General features: G+C 42.8%; 1 protein-coding gene across 5 annotated transcripts in view; it reads left to right on the top strand.

The window, feature by feature from the left end:
• Positions 1 to 19,526, top strand: part of POFUT2 (protein O-fucosyltransferase 2) — a 75,317-nt gene that overhangs the window by 2,162 nt on the left and 53,629 nt on the right. For all 5 annotated transcript variants that reach the window (XM_085877041.1, XM_085877039.1, XM_085877043.1 and 2 more), the window contains exons 2-5: positions 5,008 to 5,258; positions 5,741 to 5,885; positions 12,593 to 12,703; positions 17,338 to 17,404. In XM_085877041.1, the coding sequence (XP_085733167.1) occupies positions 5,008 to 5,258; positions 5,741 to 5,885; positions 12,593 to 12,703; positions 17,338 to 17,404 (574 nt within the window). The remainder of the gene's footprint in view (positions 1 to 5,007; positions 5,259 to 5,740; positions 5,886 to 12,592; positions 12,704 to 17,337; positions 17,405 to 19,526) is intronic.

Below are 19,526 nucleotides of genomic sequence, written 5' to 3'. Positions count from 1 at the left end.
TGTATCTCAGCAGCTGAGCAATGGTTAATGCTGTTTGCTTCTTTGCACTGTCATGTGACTCTCTCAATCGAGTTTAGCCTGAAGCTGCTGGTTTCATCATTGGTTGGGACGTGGCTGTACCGCTGATGCAGTGTCCCCCTTACCAGTACACTGGTGCTCATTTTGCTGACCTCGGAAGGATGGCAGGCTGAGTCAACCCCCTGGTGTATATTAATTCAGTGGCCAACGGGGCTTGAACTCGGGACCCTTGGATCCCAAGCCACCACCCGAACCACTAAGCCAACACCAGGCTTTGTGATGTGACTGGATGTTGGCAAATGGGGCCCAACAATGTTCCGTTCTCGAGATATACAAGATATAAAGCAACGGACACACAAATGGGAAAATGGAGTGTGACAATGAAGACTGCTTTGTGTTTGTATCAGCTTTGTCTGGTCCATGAGATTGGTTAGCAAATGCATGTGGACCACCACCACCACCACCACCATCACCACCAAGAACAACAACAAAAAACCCTTTCTTTTTACTGCTTGCTCTGATCCATGTGTGTAATACATTGAAGGTACATGTTGCACATTGGTCATTATAAATGCGATAAACCAAAAAGCCTCCCCCCCTCCCCCTCCTCAACACCTCCCACCCTCTCCCAAAGCGCTTAACCCATCTTGTACATATATATATATATATATATATATATATATATATATATATATATATATTTTTTTTAAAGTGGTGTATATTTGTCCACTACCAGTGACATTTATTTTTTTGGTTATTTAATTGGTTAATGTATTTTTCACAGCGATAATAGTCGTGTCGGAAGCACAGCTAACACAAGACGCTTTAAGCCGGTCGAAGACCTCCGCAAATGACCGAAACAATGTTTGAATTTATTGTATTCAGGGTTAACTCTTAAATTTATGATCCCCCAAGTATCGTTCAAATGTAGCCGAGACTGGCGGTCGCTTGCGTGCGGAACGGAAAAATGTGGGAATATGTTTATTAGAAATAGTTTTTTTTTTTACCCCTCAGACTGAATTGGCTAAGAGGTATTGTCATAGGCGTTGTCCGGCGGGCATCCGGGCGTCTGTCAACTTTTGGTTTCCATCAATTTCGAGGAGAACGCCTTGTCCGATTAAATCCATTTTTGCTGGGTATGTTGGGGTTGAGGTAGAGGAAGGTTCCTTTTGAAAATGGGCGCGCTGCGATTTTCAATGTGGCCTCCATGGCAGCCATCTTGAAATTGGTTTCCGTCGATTTCGAGGAGAACGCCTTGTCTGATTAAATCCATTTTTGCTGGGTATGTTGGGGTTGAGGTAGAGGAAGGTTCCTTTTGAAAATGGGCGTGCTGCGATTTTCAATATGGCCACCATCTTGAAATTGGTTTGCGTCAAGGGGCTGAGGGGTAACTCCCGCTTTGCGGAGCTATTTTTTATAATGTAAACGGGTTTCAAAGCCCGTCAGAAGTGAAGGGTTGGAATTGTTTTATTTGAAATATTCCGACTGGAAGATGTGATGTTTTGAAGCAAGAAAAAGTGTTATTTAAAAACACTACATGGGCAAATGTTACCCCTATTTCCTTTGTCCTCTGGGACCTTTCATTTCGACCAAACAAATACACAAACGCACATTGTGTTTTATATGGTAAAATGGGGAGAGAGAGAGAGACAAGATGCTGATAAACGGAACAAACCAGGTGCTCAAAGGACAAACAAGTAGGAAGCACATTTATGAATGGTGCTGACAATACCAGATTCAAAACTTGAACAAAGGGACAGATGGGCTTGAGCAGGCACGATCTGGTCTTGAGCTGGTGTTGTGCAGGGCTGGAGATAATGAGCGATGGCGATAAAGAGGCCAGGAGGCAGCTCCACTGCCCTGCGAGGCTTCCATGGCTTATGTTCTTCAACCTCATTCTGTTTCGTGGACCTGAAGCTCAATCATAATCATCTATCCCAGAAGTCCAACGACCGTCTGCCATGTGCATGTGCGGACATAGCCTTTATCACCTCTCAGACCACCTTCAAGCACGGTGGGCCCCACAATTGGTGCCTTGCCAGTGGGTGGTGCCATCCTTGGGGCCATCTCGCCCTGTGGCCTCGTCACTCATAAATGTTCTGCTCCTCTCCAGGGCTCCACAGCTCACTTTACCTTCCTGGCCTATAGTTCTTTTGCCAACGACCTGTGATGTTCTATCTGTGTGCCTTTTCCATTCAAGTCCTCGACCTGGCCTGGCCTGTACAGGAGTTTTAGTATGATACAATCTTTCCCCAAACTGCTCTGTTTACAATCACTGCCCCTTTTGTACACATTTCACCATACAACTTCCTTCTAACAGACCGCTGATACAGATGTAAATTTAAGCTACTTGGGCCACCGGCCCAAACTATTCTTATCGCGATGTAGCTATGGACCTTCCCTCTCCACCATGACGGAATAGGTACCCCCCCCCCCCCCGAGGGCATCTCCGTTCCACAGAGCACAGCCTTCTCTATGGAACCTTAGGCTTCTGCCAAAATTCCCTTTTTGTAAATTTGAGATTCGGGTGTTAGCACTTAGTCACATGCCTAACCTTATCCACTGAATTGGAGAGGGCTGTGAGAGGTGAGCCGCAGATACTTTACCTCTACTTCTTACCATTATCCCGCTTTGTTTCAAAAATTCAATCACAATTCCATGCACAAAGCTGTCAAAATCGGTCTTCTTCAAATGTTCCTTGGGCGGGTGGAGAAGATTGCAAAAAGCATAAAACGCAGCAAGACGGGACAGGGGGAGAAGATGAGATGGCAATTTTTCTTAACCAAATCAAAACCCATCGAATTCACCACATCCACCCCCCCCCACCCCTCTCAGTGGATGTCACCTGTTATGCTGTCAGCTGAGCTCACATACCCAATTTAAGATCTACCTGCTATTTTCACATATTGAGTGTAACATTCCTTTCAACACAATAATAGAATTTTCACATTCTCAGTGACAGCCCTGGTGTTGGCTTAGCGGTTGGGATGGCACCTTGGGATCCTAGGGTCCTGAGTTTGAGCCACTTTTGCCACTGAATTAACACCAGTTGACTCAACCGATCATCCTTCTGAGGTCGGTGAAATGAGTACCAGTGTACTGGTAATAGGGGCACTGCATCAGCGGCATAGCCGTGCCCCGAACCAATGATGCAACCAGCAGCCAAAAAAAAGGTAGCACATGATGGGAACTTTCTCAGTCATCCAAACAAGGTCATGGCTTCATGATGACTCCATGTGAGGCCTCAACTCAGCCGCAGGGAGGTCCTATAAATGTGGTGGTCGGGATGTTGCAGTGTGTGGGCCCTGAGTGTAAAACGAAGTGCCAAAACATTATTCCTTTGGGCCCTTCCATTAACTTCCGACCCTCCAGCTCCCTTTGCTGTATATCCTGTCAGCCAGACAGGGTCACCCATATGGCATTTCTTTGCCTATTCATGGTCGCCAAGGATCTTCCCACCCCATGGCCGACCAATCCTATCCTCCTCTCAGCGGGTTCTCCACTCCCAGTCACAACCTGGGCTACTGGGGGTGACGCTTGGCAAGGGGCTACAGTCCTCTCTCTCCTTAAGAACCTCATAAACCTGAGGATACACTAACTTCCCCACCCACAAATCTTGCATCCATTGATGCCTCCTCAGCTGCTATCCATTCTACCTCCACCTGCAGTCCACGATAGCGAGTCCCCACCAGCTATGGCCTGCATACACACTAACTCGATGTAATACAAAATATACACAATCAATGATGATATTCTTGCTTATTCAAAACGCGGCATTTTAACCCCTTCCAATCAGTCCAAATGCTGACCCTCATGGCCGCTCTTACCTGTCATCCATACCAATTCCCTGACTCACCTGTATATCCCTAAGCATGGTGAGTAGTCCCAATGGGGAATTGTAAGTTTTCCTTATCCAATTCAAAACTGAGGAGCTCGTTCAATACCTGCAGCCATTCTTCTCATTTCAATCCTGCCAAGTAAAACCCAGTGCTGTCTTCCCAAACTGAGAGCCCAATCAATTGCGGCAGACTATCTGTGGAAGGTTGTGCCTGACTCTCCGGGCCTTCTCCAATCTTTGTCTGGCGTTGGTACTCAAACCTTGGTCCATGTGCTTGACGCTCAGCATGGAAGGTCGCCACATACTGACTGTTCCAGAGCCTCATTGGGAGGCTGCTGGACCACATGGCAAGGTGGTTATCAACTCAGGCCCCCATTGGCCCTCAGTAATGCCACCATCAAGCCACTACCTGTAACACCTCTCCCCCTCAGAGTGTTACTCTCGTTGCACAGTTACAGGTTCCCGGGAAGGACCACCTCCGCTCTCCGGAGGTCTCAAACCCCCCTCCCCCCCCCCACCCCTCCTCTGGGTCCGGTGTCTCCCACCGACCAGAGACTACTGCTCTGGTGGTGTCCCAACGGACTGGGGACCTCCACAACACCCCAGACCTCCTCTCGGGCCCGGGTAGTACCACACCCTTGGTGAGACAACACACTCGTATCCTGCCAGGCCTCCGGCTGCCTGGCACTTCCCAATTTCCAAGGGGAACAATTTTTTCCGAGGTCCAACTTATGAAGATGCTCTACCGGTGTTGCAAATACAGGGTTCAGAAACGTACCAAATCCTGTAATTGGAAACCTATATAATTGCCCATATTTTCCAAGCAAGGCAGTCTCCAAGTATGTTACCTTGGGAAATTCTGCACAGTTGGGATTAAGAGATGGACTGATCCCTTTTGTAAGAAGGCAGTGGCAGCAGAAACAGTAGATACGTTTATATTGGAATTAGATGGCTTTCGAGAAGCATTGACGATAGCGGGGTTAATGGGCTTTAGTCTCCTCCGTACTTTTGCTATGTGGTACTGTGAAGCTCGAGGTTTACAAGATGGTCCAACACTGTTGGATACCATCGGATAAAGACCATTGCCACAAGGTATGCTTTCCCAAAACTTAATTTTCTTTGATAATAACCACCGTGTATGCCACCATCAGGTTCTTGCTGTACGATGTGAACCCCGGTGAGGGGTTCAATCTGCGTCGGGATGTATATATGCGCGTGGCATCCCTGGTTAAGCGCCTTGAGCGTAGTTCTGATTGGACTCTGGTGCTGCCCCCTTGGGGAAGGATCTACCACTGGCAAAGCAGAGGTCTACAACAGCTGCGTCTCCCTTGGGCTGCATTCTTCCATGTGGAGAGTCTTGCACAACAGGTGCCTGTGATGGAGTATGAGGACTTCATACAAGGTTCGTGTTCCTTTTGGCTTGGATTTTGGCCTCAATGTTTCACGTCTACAGTTCCTTTTATGAGCAATTATCTTGACATTTCTTCTTTACATTTGTAAAATTTGAAGATTTTGTCAAGTTCAAATTATTACCTCTTTATTTGGTGCATTTTGCAGTCCTGTTGTGTCCAGGGTTGTCTTGTCCCATTATTTCTAAGAATGGCTATAAGCTATTGGTTATTGCAATTTGATTTGCTGAGATTAGGGCAGAGAAAGCTCAGGATGTTAGATTTATTTTCAATGGGGAAAATGACATATTGAAGACAAAACTGTTGGGGTCCGAAACCTAATTCCTAAAACAACCGAAATGTTTCTAAACTTGGAGTTATTGGTACATTCTTCAGCACTTGCATCATTTACGATAATGCGTTGGTTCTCACCAAGGTGTTTTCCAAGCTAACTGCAAAACATGCTCGTATCAATGATTATCTTGCTGTGTTGCAGTTTCTGGCGGCCCATTAATCGAGCAGGTTTATTACTTCCAACCATATGCTGAGGGATGGACCGAGGGGACCTTTGAGGAGAAGGTTGATGCGAGGCCATGTATTGAAGAGCCAGTTTACAAACTTGATGCTGATGGATTTTACAGGTGTTTTCATTTATTTCTTTTTTTTTTAACCACTTGTAAATGGAAAAAAAATACTTTAAGTTGTTTGTTAAGCTTGTATATTATTATTGTGTTTTGGAGTAGTTTCTCCTCTCCAGTCTCGAATCCCTTGAAGGAGCCCAGGGCTTTTGTTGCTCAGAACCTTCCACAGGCTGCTGCACTGTAGGGCAAGGATCTGGAATTGGTCCAGGGTACTGGCACACAATAACTTCTTCTCGTGAAAAGACACTGTCGGATCAGTAATGTCCACCAACAAATGTGAGAAGACTGGACAACCAGCTTGACTCTCGTCCGAAGGACTCATTGCTGTGCAGCATTCTGTCTGTGAAGCACCAAAGTGAGTGTTTGTGGTTGTGTCATGGATCAAATCCGACCGAGACATCTTGTAAGGCGAGTGCTTACCTCCGAGCCATGCTTTCAGCCCGAGGGAGCAGTTTGCTCAATTGAATTGCTCGTATCTGTTTGCGTTGTCACTCTCGCTGTGACCTTCAGGTTTCACCAAATTGCATAATTCATCCCGCAATCTCTCAGGAGTGTTTTTGTGACATGATGTGATTCAAACCTTGAAGTTCAGGTGATTATGAATTTTAGTTGTCAAAATAAGCATCAATATTGAAAATGTATCCACCAAGAATCATGTAAAATATTCATCATAACTACTCGATTTGACTCCATCTCGTGCAATGCAAAGAAAACCCCTAAAACACAAAAGCTTTTGCGCATTTATGAACCTTGTTAAAATAAATCTTTAAGCAGAATGAATGTAACCTTGCATATTACTGAGCGTTTATGCAAGAAATGATGTGCATCCAGAATGGGACATTTGGGAATTTATAATTGACGAACCGGTGTTTGGAAGGAGAATGGGGGTTGTTTTCACCTCTGTCTGTCTTGTAAACAAAATATCTCAAAAAAATTGTGGATGGTTTCAAATCAAATTTAGTGGAGAGCTTGGGCATGTGACACTGATGAAATGATTCGATGTTGGTGAAGATCCGAATCCGGATCTGAATTTTTTTTTTAACATGATTATTCACCATCAAGTGATGCATAGCACAATATTTCAAAAAAATCTGTTTACGGATTTGGATGAAACTTGGTGGATGAGTTGGTTCGGTGACGAGGACAAGCAGATTAAATTTTGGTTCAGGTCTGAATCTAGATCCAGCCTATCAGTGGGATATATATATATATATATATATATATATATATATATATATATATATATATATATATATATATATATATATATATATATATATATATATATATATATATATATATAACGTAAACAGATCTGCCTGGCGGAGGTGTGTTGTGTGTTGTGTGTTGTGTGTGGTGTGTCGGTCGCACTACTATTATTTTGGGCCGATTACATCCAGACTTGCCACATAGGATCAGCATGATCCCAATTGATGTATATAGTTGTTTTTATCTTTGCCAGTGGTCTTGGGGCGAGGGAGGGTGGGACGCCAATTATCTATGTAAATGTGAGTCGCGTCACTCCGCTCCAGGTGGGTGAGGGTATTACAAGTCCCCACCCTTTACAGCAATGGTCTCCAACCTTTTTATACCCAACATGATTTTAAAATCTCAATGCAACACAAAATAAAATCAAAAAATTCTACTTTACAAAAAATCCCCAAAAATGTATGCTATGCAAAACACTCACCTCTTCTTAGTTGGACACCTGTTCTTGCACACGATCTAGGCTTTGAAGTCTGGGTCATAGTTTGAGATGGCCAGTCTCGTATAGTCAATCAGATGGGCATTTGTGAGACGAGAGCAATACCTGGAATTGATGATTTTCATCTGGGAAAAGGCCATCTCACAAAGCTATATGGAATCAAAGTCGGCCTTTACCTTGAGTTTACAGGATATCATTAGAGGGTACTTCTCTCTGTTTACAATTCCACAAAAGTCTTTGTCCCTTGACCGAGCTTTCAGCTCTGTAATTTTGCGCGTGGTGATTGTCTCCACGTCAAGTCCACTCATTTGTTCAAACACCTGATTAAGTTTTGCTGTCTGTTCTCCAATGTCCACTTGAAGAAATGGATTTGAGACGAACACAATGATTTGTTCCATCTTGTCTACCTCCTGAAATTGCCTGTTGAATTCCTTTTCCAATCTGTTCAGGTGGTCGCAGTTGTTTTTTGGGATGGAACCCTTGTGACGTTTTGTCGGATTTTCTCCAGATTTGGGAAATGCTGTCGTGTTGTTCTTTAACTGAGAGGACTGCAGGCCCAGTTTCAACTTGGAACCTATTCGCTGCACTGATCATGTGTGACAAGTTTCTATCACAACCTCCCCCTGCAGTTCGTGATTCAGCTCATTCAATATTGCCCTTGTGTCTGTAAGAAACCTTGAGTACAGCAATCATGCATTATCTGACAGCTTGCTGTACACCTCATTTCTTGATTTCGTGAAGGTGACAATTTCAGGGATCAGATCTAAAAAAAAAAAATTATCTGGAGGACTTTTCCTCCATATAAGCGCCTCAAATCTGCATGAAGGAAGAGCTCACCATCGGTGGCATCAAGGTTATAGCGTAACGATTTGAATTGGTGATATTGCGGAGCTCTGCCACAAATTGAGTTGACGATCTTGACACCAACTGTCATGACATGAGAAAAGTCATGAACCTTGCTTGCTGGTGCTTTTTGGTGGATAGCAGAGTGGTAATTGACAAAGGAGGGGAATTCAGGATATTTTCTGCAGTGCTCTAAAGCCTGCATCGATACCCAACTTGCCGGTCAGACATCATCGCTTGTGATTGAAGCCAGTTTCTTGATCAGAATGTTTTTCTCAGTCACATACCTTTAGAATTCATTGTCGACATCCTCACCTCTTGTCCCCTCTCTCTCTGAGTGGAGAGAGAGACAGCGAGACACACAGCGACGCCTTCGTCGTCGTCGAATCTTTGAATGTGCCATGCGAAGGAAAACCAGCTGGGCCATATCCGTCATGTCTACTGATTCATCAAACTGCAGTTCAAAACATTTACAGTCTGATAAGTCTTTGTGTATTTGCTGAGACGTGTGCTCGGACAACAATTCCACTCTTCTGGCTTCTCTGTTGAAGCGCCAAGAGGCATGTTCTTGATGGCTGTCATAATTTCATCTTTTTTTTTTTTTTAAAGTATTTGAACAAGGGGTCGGCAGTAACCGTATGGCCTCCTTGATAACTTCGCCATTGGTGAATGTGCAGGTGGCTTATGTGAAAAGATGCCCCTGTGCTGGCCTTGCCTTGAGCCACAGCTTTTGGAAAGAGTGACTTGAGTTTTCAAAATTCCCTTTAACTCCCTAACTTTCTTTGTTCTGAATCATGCTGTTTGAAGGAAAATTTTCTTGCAATTTTGCATCTATCATCTTGTGATGCTGTTCCAAATTGCCTTTTACTCAAGGCTACACTGGTGACAAATGTGACAGATGTTCTTGTCTTTGATATTCGTAAAAATAAATTAACTTTCCCATTCATGGTGGAAATTGTAGGTTTTTGCAATCTTCTTGGACAGCCCTGGCTCCTTGCTCATCATTTTGGCTTTAGGAAATTAATCTTGGAAGCAAGAAGAAAAAGTAAAACCCAGCTTATTCCATGTTTCGGCGGTTTGACAGCAGGCAATGAGCAACTGCCACCTGCACGGTGATCGTGGCAGTCCAGTAACTGCATCACAGATAGATCGTTGGTTTAATTTGCATTTGCAGCCCACAGCCACCACCTTTTTAGATACAACCACCATACAGAATCTCGGCTTTTCCCACTCCATATAAAATAACAAGTACAAAAAGATATGTATATGTAAATGTATACAGGGTGTCCCAAAAAATAAACAACTTTTCATCTGCAAAGAGGATGGTCAAAACATATATATTTTTAAAAAGACATAGATAGAAAGCTGAAAGGTTGAAGTTTATTGTACCAATGTCAAAACTGCCACCAAAATTTACATTTTGGTATAGAATAGTCGTTTTCTTTTAAACCACATGTTCGACATAGGCTCCACATTGTCCGATCACTGCCTGCGAACGCGTTGTCATGTTCTCCATCACTTTGGGAAACGTTTCCTGAGGAATGTTCTGGATTTCTCGGTGGATGTTTTCCTTCAGCTGATCAAGAGTCTGAGGCCACGGGTTTCCATAGATCCTGTCCTTGAGATACCCCCGCAAGAGGAAGTCTGGAGGAGTAAGGTCAGGGGAATACGGTGGCCACTCAACGTCTTCATCGAGGGAGATAAAGCGGCCCTCAAAATGTTGGTTGAGAAAACGCCTTGTTTCCCTGGTTGTATGGGGCGGTGCCCCATCCTGCTGGAACCACTGGGTTCTCATCTGGATCAGGTTGTTTCTCCTACGCGCCTGAGTACGTAACTCAGGCAGATAGAATTCCTGAATCATTTCGCGATAGTTCCTCTGGTTTACCATGCAAGTGCGTCCCTGGTCATCTTCAAAGAAGTATGGACCAATTATCCCATACCAACCAACCGCCACCCACATGGTGACTTTGAGAACAGATCGAGGCACCAGTTCAGTTGAAGCATTACCACGATTTTCAGTTCCCCAGTACCGAAAGTTTTGCTTGTTTACCTCCCCGGACAAGTGAGCATGGCATTCGTCCATCATGCGAATTTTTTGAGGAAGTCTGCATCTTCCTCCAACTTTTCTGAGAACCAATTTGCAAAGTCGAGTCGTTTGCGTTTCTGTTGATCAGTAAGCACCGTTTCCGTTTGAATTTTGTATGGAAAGGCATGAATGTCTTGGCGAAGGATCCTCTGAACGGTGCTCTTATGAATGTTTGTCTCGGCAGAAAGTCGCCGAATCGATTTTTTTGGACTCTGAACGACCGCCTGTCTCACCATTTCCACATTTTCTTCACTACGACCTGTCCTCTTCCGACCACTGTGACCCTTGTGAAGGTCACAGATGGTTCTCACATTGGTAAACTTTGCGATGGTGCACTTTATTGTCCGAAAGTTTGGTGCATGGCGCAAGTGGATACTAAAATGTCTCGAGTAAAGACGTTGCACCTGTATGACACTTTTCGTCTGGTGCCAAAGTTCAACAATTTTCGTCCGTTGTTGTACGGTCATTCTTGGCATTTTTCTGGCGCTTGCTTGGTATCAAAATAAATTTCAGGGTCTCTGCAAAAAGAAATGACGCATTATTGACAAAATTACTGCTTTTTTCGGATCAAACGAAGCATTTTAAAAGTTGTATGTTTTTTTGGGACACCCTATATAAATATATTAAGATTGTTCAAGACTGGGATCGACCTGTTGATCACAATTGACTGGTTGGAGTCCACTGCTTTGCAGTGTCCAGTTTTCCAGTGCAGTGAGGTTTTGAATTATCAGCAGTCGTTATGTTTTTGCTTCATGCATGTAACCTGGGTTTTTTTATTTATTTATTTTCGGGAGCGATTGAGGCAGCTGTCAGTTGCCTATACACCGCCCAAATAACTGTATGTGTCGGAAGAACATGTTGCATACTTTGAACAAGATTGCCTATGGGGTGGCTACTCTGCTGGTATCTATTATTTGCAATTTCTCTCAAATTGTGTCGTAACTCAGATGGACTTTAATCTGAGTGTTCCGTCTTCTTGTGTCGGTTGGAGATTGAAGATCCCACGATGCCCTTCATGAAGAGAGTCAAGTTATTGTGTCAGCACCTTGATTAGATTCCATATTCTTTCCTGCCCAAATTGGTTCCATTTGAGCGTCTGGTTTGACCAGCCAACGTTTGTAGTTGGTGCAAGTGTCCAGGAACGTGTCATCTACCTTGAAAAGGGAACTTCTTTGGATTGATGATGTTCTGCCTCCTTCGACTGGTCATCCTTGGCAGGGCTTTATCAGTGGCATATTAAACCAATTGATTTAAATAGTATGATAATGTCCGTGGGAAGTGAGATGCGGTTGACGTTTGTCATTTCTCCCTTCGTCGGAGCCAAAGTGCAAGTTAACCCTGTTGTGCTCTGACCAAGGGCTCGTGCTTGAAATGTCAGTTGCACTTCCCTTCCCACAGTGCTTAACATCCTCTTATGGGTTTTCAGTTGAAAAAAATCAGTCGTTTCACTTATCCGTTGATATTGAAGCAGTCGGTCTGTGAATACAGAACGGATTGCTATGGTCTTGAGCTTTTTTCATTCGACTTGCATCGATCATGGATTGATGGTATTGCCTTGGGCGTAGCCTTCACTTGTACTGAGCATACAGTTAATCTCTACTTTGAGTCTCTGTCGACTTTAATTTGCCAATTTTGAAGCTGGGCTTCTTAATCTTTCAACTTTTATTCTTGCTTCAGCTCTTTTAGATGAGAGTAAGGTTTCCAGGGCACACAAACAATACAGATAGTTGTGGGATTTCTGTTGCAATTCTGGTTCTCTTGTATAAGGGGAGTAACTGGCATGCCATTGGAATGAGTGATTTTTAAATTTTTTTAATTTTTGAATGGATTGAATTATTGCATTATTATATTTTCTCTTTTTTTTTTTTTTGAGTTAAAATGGTTTTAATAGTTCTGTGCGCTGTATGTACAGTATAATGGTTGCGTCAACATGAGGGCTTTCATTTGTGTGTCCATCACCTGTTGTGTTAAAATCTTGTCGCAAGGATGGGAACATTAAATGGTGTTGAACACACCCGCGTAGGTACAGCTTGTTTCTCCGGATGTGTTCCAGCAGATGGCGTGCCTTTACAGGGGTTGGTTTTGGGGTTACGTGAAGACGAGGGCTCTCAACTTCTCTTGCCTGTCTGTGCAAGGCATGGCATCCATTATGGTACCCATCCTGCAAAAAAACACATCAGCCAGGTATCGACACCCTCCACTGCCTTTTTGCTTGCCCACTTGCACATTTCCCAAACTTTTCTCCTGATTTGTATGTTTGGCTGCATTTCTCCCCTCTTCCATGCTCTTTCTGTATTCCAGTTTGAATGATTGATAAATAAGTGATCCTTGGGTCTAAGTTGATCAAAATGAAATAATTATTATTATTTTTATTTTTTTTAAAAGAGTCATTCTGAAAGTTTGTGTTTTGCATTTTCAGGTTGATTTGATTTGATTGGAAAAATAAATGCATTAATTTGAATTCAAATATTACAAAAGTATTTTAACCACCGTGACGGTATGACGGTATGATGGCATGCAGATTGGTCTAGCATTACAACTGATGTGCATCAGCTCCAGCGCTGTACACAGAATACGATGTGGACCAGCGAGCGATTTATGGATGGAAAATTGCCGAATTGTACACTATTAACGAGGAACAGGGAAAACAAATTTCACATCTCGCCTGTTATGTTGCAATTATCCTCTCCCCTCCTGAAATGAAAAAAGCCACGGAAGTCATCATCAATGGTACCATGGAACAACATCTGAAAACAAATGAATTGTTTACACATGCTCGTTTCAGGTTCTGCCAGAATCACTGGGCCAGAACTAGTTGCATTACTGATCTGTTTTCAGCACCATTCGTAATGCTTCTGATGACGAAGCAGTATGTGCCCACCTGTACTAACCTTGACATCAACCAAGCTTTGGCTTCCAAATAGAAATTTGAATTCTTGCCTGATTAATTCCAAGTAATGACTATCTCCAAAGAGAGGGATTCTAACCATGTTCCCTTGACATTGAAGGGCACCACAATTTGCAGAGTTGTCCAATTTAAACAAATGCTCAGCAGCAACACCACATCAACCTTGTGGCTACAAGAGCATGACAGAGGTTTTGTACTCTCAATGTGTGGCTTACCTTCCTGATCCATCAAGCCTGTTCCACCACCACACTGAAATACACATTTTGGTGTCTGTCTGTCTGACCGTGATTCACTCGGTCGTTATCTGTCCAATCTCAACCAAACTTACCAGGAGGACGAAGGGAATATGATGGCGGTTGTAGCGACTTATTCCCACCCTCCCCTTCCTCCAAAGAGTTTTCCCACTCTGCCAAACACCATATGAAGGTGTGGCATGTTTTGTCGGGCACACCTACTTCAAGTGAAGGTGATTATAACAAACTATACAGTCGATGCCATCCAAAATTATTTTTAAACAGTTGCTACTGCTGTTTAACACAAGTCTGAAATAACTTTGGAGGATTTGTCTGAGGCATTCTATGCTTATCGCATCCTCCACAGACCGACTGGAGCCACCTCAACTCGGCCTCGAGGTAGGCAGCTAGCTTGGCCGCAATTTTATTTAGCTCGAAAGAGTGTTTAATTGAGTCTTTACATGTGAATGATTTATACCATTACTTGTCCCCCCCCCACCCCCCGGGCGTCATCAGATATGTGGATTGTTTGTAACTTGTAGATTGCCCCCCACACCCCACACCAACATCATTGCTGCCCAATTGTGACCTTTATTCGATGTATAACCCCATTCTTGATGGTTGCCAGCATTATTTAATACTGGCTTGAGGGGAATCTGGAGAATATTGGACCAACACTTGTGCCCCGACACGGGTGGTGTGTTGGCTACGAGTCGCTGGTTTGCTCACCGACCGGAAAAAAAAAAAAAATCCCGTCCGATGATAATGGCATAAAAATAATATTAATGTAATTACAAAACAATACGAGACCGGCACACGGTGGAGCGCATACCTCTGCCAGGCTGAATTGTTTGTGGCTTTTTTTTTGGGGGGGGGGGGTTAATCCCACTGATAGGCCGCATATGCATCCGGACCTCAGCCCAAATGTAATCGGCTTGTTCTTGTCACCAGTCCAACTCACCCACATAGTTTTGTCATAATATATCCAATTTTTTTGAAAATACCATACCACATGTTGTTTTTTTGGCTCTGTTCTGTTCTTGTGTATGACAGCTTAACTGCTGGGTAACTATCATTTCTTGGAAGCGTGGCTGTGCCGCTGATGCTGTGCCTCTCTACCAGTACACTGGTACTCATTTTGATGACCTCGGAAGGATGACAGGCTGAGTCAACAGTGTTAACTCGGCAGCCAATGGGGTTCAAACTCAGGACCTTAGGATCCTAAGCCAGCCACCGCAGCCACGAAGCCAACAAACACAAGGCTTGATTTCGGTCCAATCTCTCAATTATGATGAATCGCTTTAAATAATTTTTTAAAATCTTGTGTCCAGATCTGAATCCAGATCTTCACAAAAATTGAATCCATTCATCCTTCACACGCACCCAACTTGTCCACCAAGTTTCGTCCGAATCCGCCCATAACTTTTTGAGATATCCTGCTCAAAGACAGACAAACGGGTGAAAACATAACCTCTGTCCACCTTCGGTAGCGGAGACAAACGTTTATAATAGCAATAACTTGAAAGCATCTGAAAATGCAAAGCCCGTCTGCATCCGCTTTATACTTGAACGAAATATGACAAAATCGACAGTTTAAAAAATAAATTGTACATTTTACTAATTGGGGTTCTCCATAATCTCATAATCCGTAAAGGTTTGTGAAAGATTTGATGACAAAAGTGCAATTGGCATAAAAAGTTATGGTCTGCACATACAGACTGAATCTCAATGGTAAGCAAGGATTTCAATCAAAACATTTATGGCTGGTCTACCACTTCAACGATGACATCTTTCTTACAACCCCTTATTCCCCCTTGGTAGTAGATAGAATGAGATGTGCCAAGCCTCAATTTTTCTGATCAGCGGTTTCAGAGATGCATTTTAATTTTTTGCATTTACTCCACGAAGTTTGCCATACTACGTGATCTATGACATCACAATTATCATTAAAATATTATCCAAGGGTGGGGGTCGCTCCTGCCCTGAAAAATTTGTTAATCAGCCAAGTGGTTGCTGAGGAAAAAATAAATCTTAAAAAAATAAGAAAGCAAAAGGTCGAATAACAACAATAATAATAATTATTATTATTGTTATAATGAAATTTATTTTAACAAAATTATTAATTTATCTTCTCCATATTCTCATAATGAAGCTTTATTGAAAATTTGATGACAAACGCTCGAATGGTAAAAAAAAAAGTGACGGCCCGGACAGACAAACGTATACACACACCACTATGTTGGGGATGGCCAAATAATAAAAAGTAAAAAAGACGTAAAATGTCAGAGCCCCCGTTGTTTTCCCAATTTTTCTGAACAGAGTTAAAGGGCTTCCCCATTATTATGTACAATTAAAATGGCCGCCAGTCTACCAGTCGGCCATCTTAGATCAGATCGCAAAATAAAGTGAGGTGTACGTGTATGCCAACATGTCCTGTGCTTGTGCCAAGTTTGAATAAAATCGGAACATGCATGCTTGAGAAATGGTTGGGGACACATTTGAGTAACAAAATGCCCTCCAGTCGGCCATTTTAGATCTGATCTCAAAAAAAAAAAAAATGATGTGCATATGTATACCATCATTCATCATCTGGGTGCCAAGTTTGAACAACATCAGTTAAAGCTTTTCCGAGAAATGGTTGAGGATGTGTTCAACATCTGTTTTTTTTTTTTTTTTTTTTACAACTAAAATGCCTGCCAGTCAGCCATCTTGGATCTGATGTTGAAAAACGATGATATGCCTATGTATACCATCATGTGATGTCTTTGTGCCAAGTTTGAATAAAATTGGTTCATACCAGTCCGATATATGGTTGTGGACGCACGCACGCACACGAAAATCGAGACCAAATCCATAAAGTCTCTGTTTCGGACCAAGTCAATGGGTGCTAATAACATTGAGAGTAAAGCATCAGAGGCTGAGCGAGTGTGAAAATGTATAATTGAGGTGAAAAGGACTTTGAATACAAATGAAACTCAACTGTGCACGTGCACGAACACATGACCCTTCCCCAACCTGCCCACTCCTGTCGGAGCGGGTGTTTCAAGTCAAAAAAAAAAGGCATTTCTGCTTCAAAAGTTCCTCCCTATTCACTCCCCAGATCGACAAAAAATAATATCCTGCTCATAACCACATTACCTTGAAGTTACGTGATTACACTTCAAGTCACATTCTTTCCAAACTAGGACTTGCATCGGCATTCCATCATTGCCGTATCAAACTTCTAGAATGCTCTTGCATGTCAACTAGACTGACCATGGGGACTGCAGCAGTTTCACTGACCCAGTGGCGTAATGGCTCGAGCGTCTGCTCTGATTGTGGGACATTGGCGATTTTAACCCCATCTGAGTCATAACAAGGACTTTAAAAGTGGTACTTGCTGCTTCCTTGCTTGACGCTCACCATTTAGAAGATAGGATAGAGCATGGACAGACAACCATTTTATTACTGTTCGTCTTTCAAGTCATCCATCCCCATCCTCCATTTTGTGTTCCATATATGAGAAGTATGAGAAGTATGTGAAGTGCATCTCCAAATTATGTTAATGGAGTGTTGCCTTTATCAAGAAACGTATGTCCCCTTGTAAGAATAATTTTCCATTTATGCCTTTTATATTTATTTATTTTTCTCCTTGCACATCTGAAAGGTCATTTACTGTAATTTTCCTTTCTTAACAGGTCTGTCTTGCTCGATCGTGCTGAAAACCTTCTACATGATGTTTATGGACAGAAAGACTATTGGGATGTAAGTTCTGATGGCCTATCATCTGAAATGACATGATGTATAAACATACTTTCACCTTGCAAGTGGATTGTTTAAATATACCAACTAATTGCAATTCTCATCTGGTTTGAAGCATGGAAATGTTTTCAAACACCAGTGGTTGGTATGATAGTCCAAATTCTGCCATTCAATTTTTATTTTTTCAATAAGCAATACGTAAGTTTATTATGGTTGTCACTGCGAATGTTGAGTACGAGTTCAACGAAGAAGTATTTAAAATAATAATCAATTGTTTTTTTAATCAATTTGTGTTAATGAAGTTGAAGTATCGGGTCACATGCCAATGGAAGAGTTGTCGCACATGCAGGGTGCTTCATAAAGAGTGATGCAAATTTAAATGTTTCTGTACAAAGAAACAGAAACCTCAGGAATGTGAACTAAACATATTTTGAAAGCTTATGACGTGGTATTTTTATATCATTGATTGCTATTGCAGTAAATCACTGCTCGAGTTGGTGAGAGCCCAATGCCTGAAATTGGCATTTATGCAAAATCCTTGTAATTTATGTTCTCGATAGGTGCCCCTCCACGTTTCAGACAGTCATTGATCCTGACTCCAAAGTTCTGTCCAAGTTTCCTGGTAGGTTTCATGTGGCACTGCGTGGAGGTCGTGTGATATCTCCTGTTTCAGATCATCCAGTGTGGCAGGGTGGTTGGTTTAGACAGAGCCCTTGGCAGCCCCCTAGAACCAGTCGTCCAGAGGGTCCAAGTCTAGGCTACGGGGTGCCCAGTCATGAGTGATACCCAGGGCCACAAGGTGGTTTCTGAAGAGCTGCCACTGGAAAGTGATTGTGTCACTCACTCTATGTGAGTGAGTCACATATCAGGAATTCATATGGCAGGAAGTCATATGGCATATGGTTGTATCAATATGAAGTCATATGGCATATGGTTGTGTTCATATCATATGGCAGGAAGTCAAAGTTGTATCAATCTTTTTGAAACATCCTGTACATATGCAAACACAGACATCAGACAACACAGGATTTACTTCATATGAACACAGCAGCTTAACTTGTTGGGAAATGACAACTTCCCAAGACGGCATGTTCGACATCACCTTTCTCACCTCAGTCAGTGGGGAGGTTGAATGGAAATCTCCCCTCCCTCCCCCACGTGTTTTGTCTGTATTCTGTCCTCTAAATGCTGAGCATCAAACTGCACCATTTTCAATGCTTTTGGTTTGACTCGGACAGGCTCAAATTTGAATCGTTGATCTCCAAGACTCGAGTAGATGCTCTAACCATAATGCCACTGAGTCTGGTTAATAAGGGAATATAATTTTTTTTTTGATCCGATATGTGACAAACACCAGACTTGGTGGCGTAATGGTTTGAGTGCCCGCTCTGAGTCTGGGATGTCGGTGGCTCAAACCCTCTTGAATTATACCAAAAACTTTACAAAATGGTAAATGTTGCTCCCTTGCATGACGTTCAGCATTTAAAAGGATAGCCGATAGAGCATCATGGACAAACAATGCTGGAAGGCAATGAAAAATCAACCAGTATAACCCTTGCTAAGAAATTGCTTTGGTAGCATTCATGTTCTGAAAGACATAGGTGCACATAAAAAGTAATATATATATATATATATATATATATATATATATATATATATATATATATATATATATATATATATATATATATATATATACTTATACTTATACTTATTGTGTCATTGATTTCCATCACTCCGGCATGCAGATGACCATCTTTTGCTCAATTGCGGCCACGCGCGCCCACCGACCGTGGCAATCTCGTCGTAGTTTCCGGATCAATGCCGAAACCCAGCTACGGGTGTTTTTAAAACACCATAAACCAGCCAACTCTTCTGTCCACGTGCAACAGGGTCGATCGCCGAATTGTCGATGTACCTAATTATTCGCGCGGACAGAAATGCTGGGAGTTTATAGCTCAACGGGACCTGCACGAAAACGAGCCGCTTCAGCAGCTCGTTCCGTGTGTGATTGCCGAGCGGTTTTATATCGCTAAGTCCCGTCGGACCAGATGTACGTTTTATCAGCTTATAATCGGCCAGCTAATATCCCGAACGCAATTATAGCAGTCAATGTAGGAAGGGA

The sequence above is a fragment of the Eptatretus burgeri genome, chromosome 4 (assembly GCF_056783735.1).
Source record: "Eptatretus burgeri isolate ZD-2024b chromosome 4, Ebu_testis_v1, whole genome shotgun sequence".
Classification (NCBI taxonomy): domain Eukaryota; kingdom Metazoa; phylum Chordata; class Myxini; order Myxiniformes; family Myxinidae; genus Eptatretus; species Eptatretus burgeri.
The sequence above is the reverse complement of the archived record's forward strand: the minus strand, read 5'-3'. Positions and strand labels throughout refer to the sequence as shown.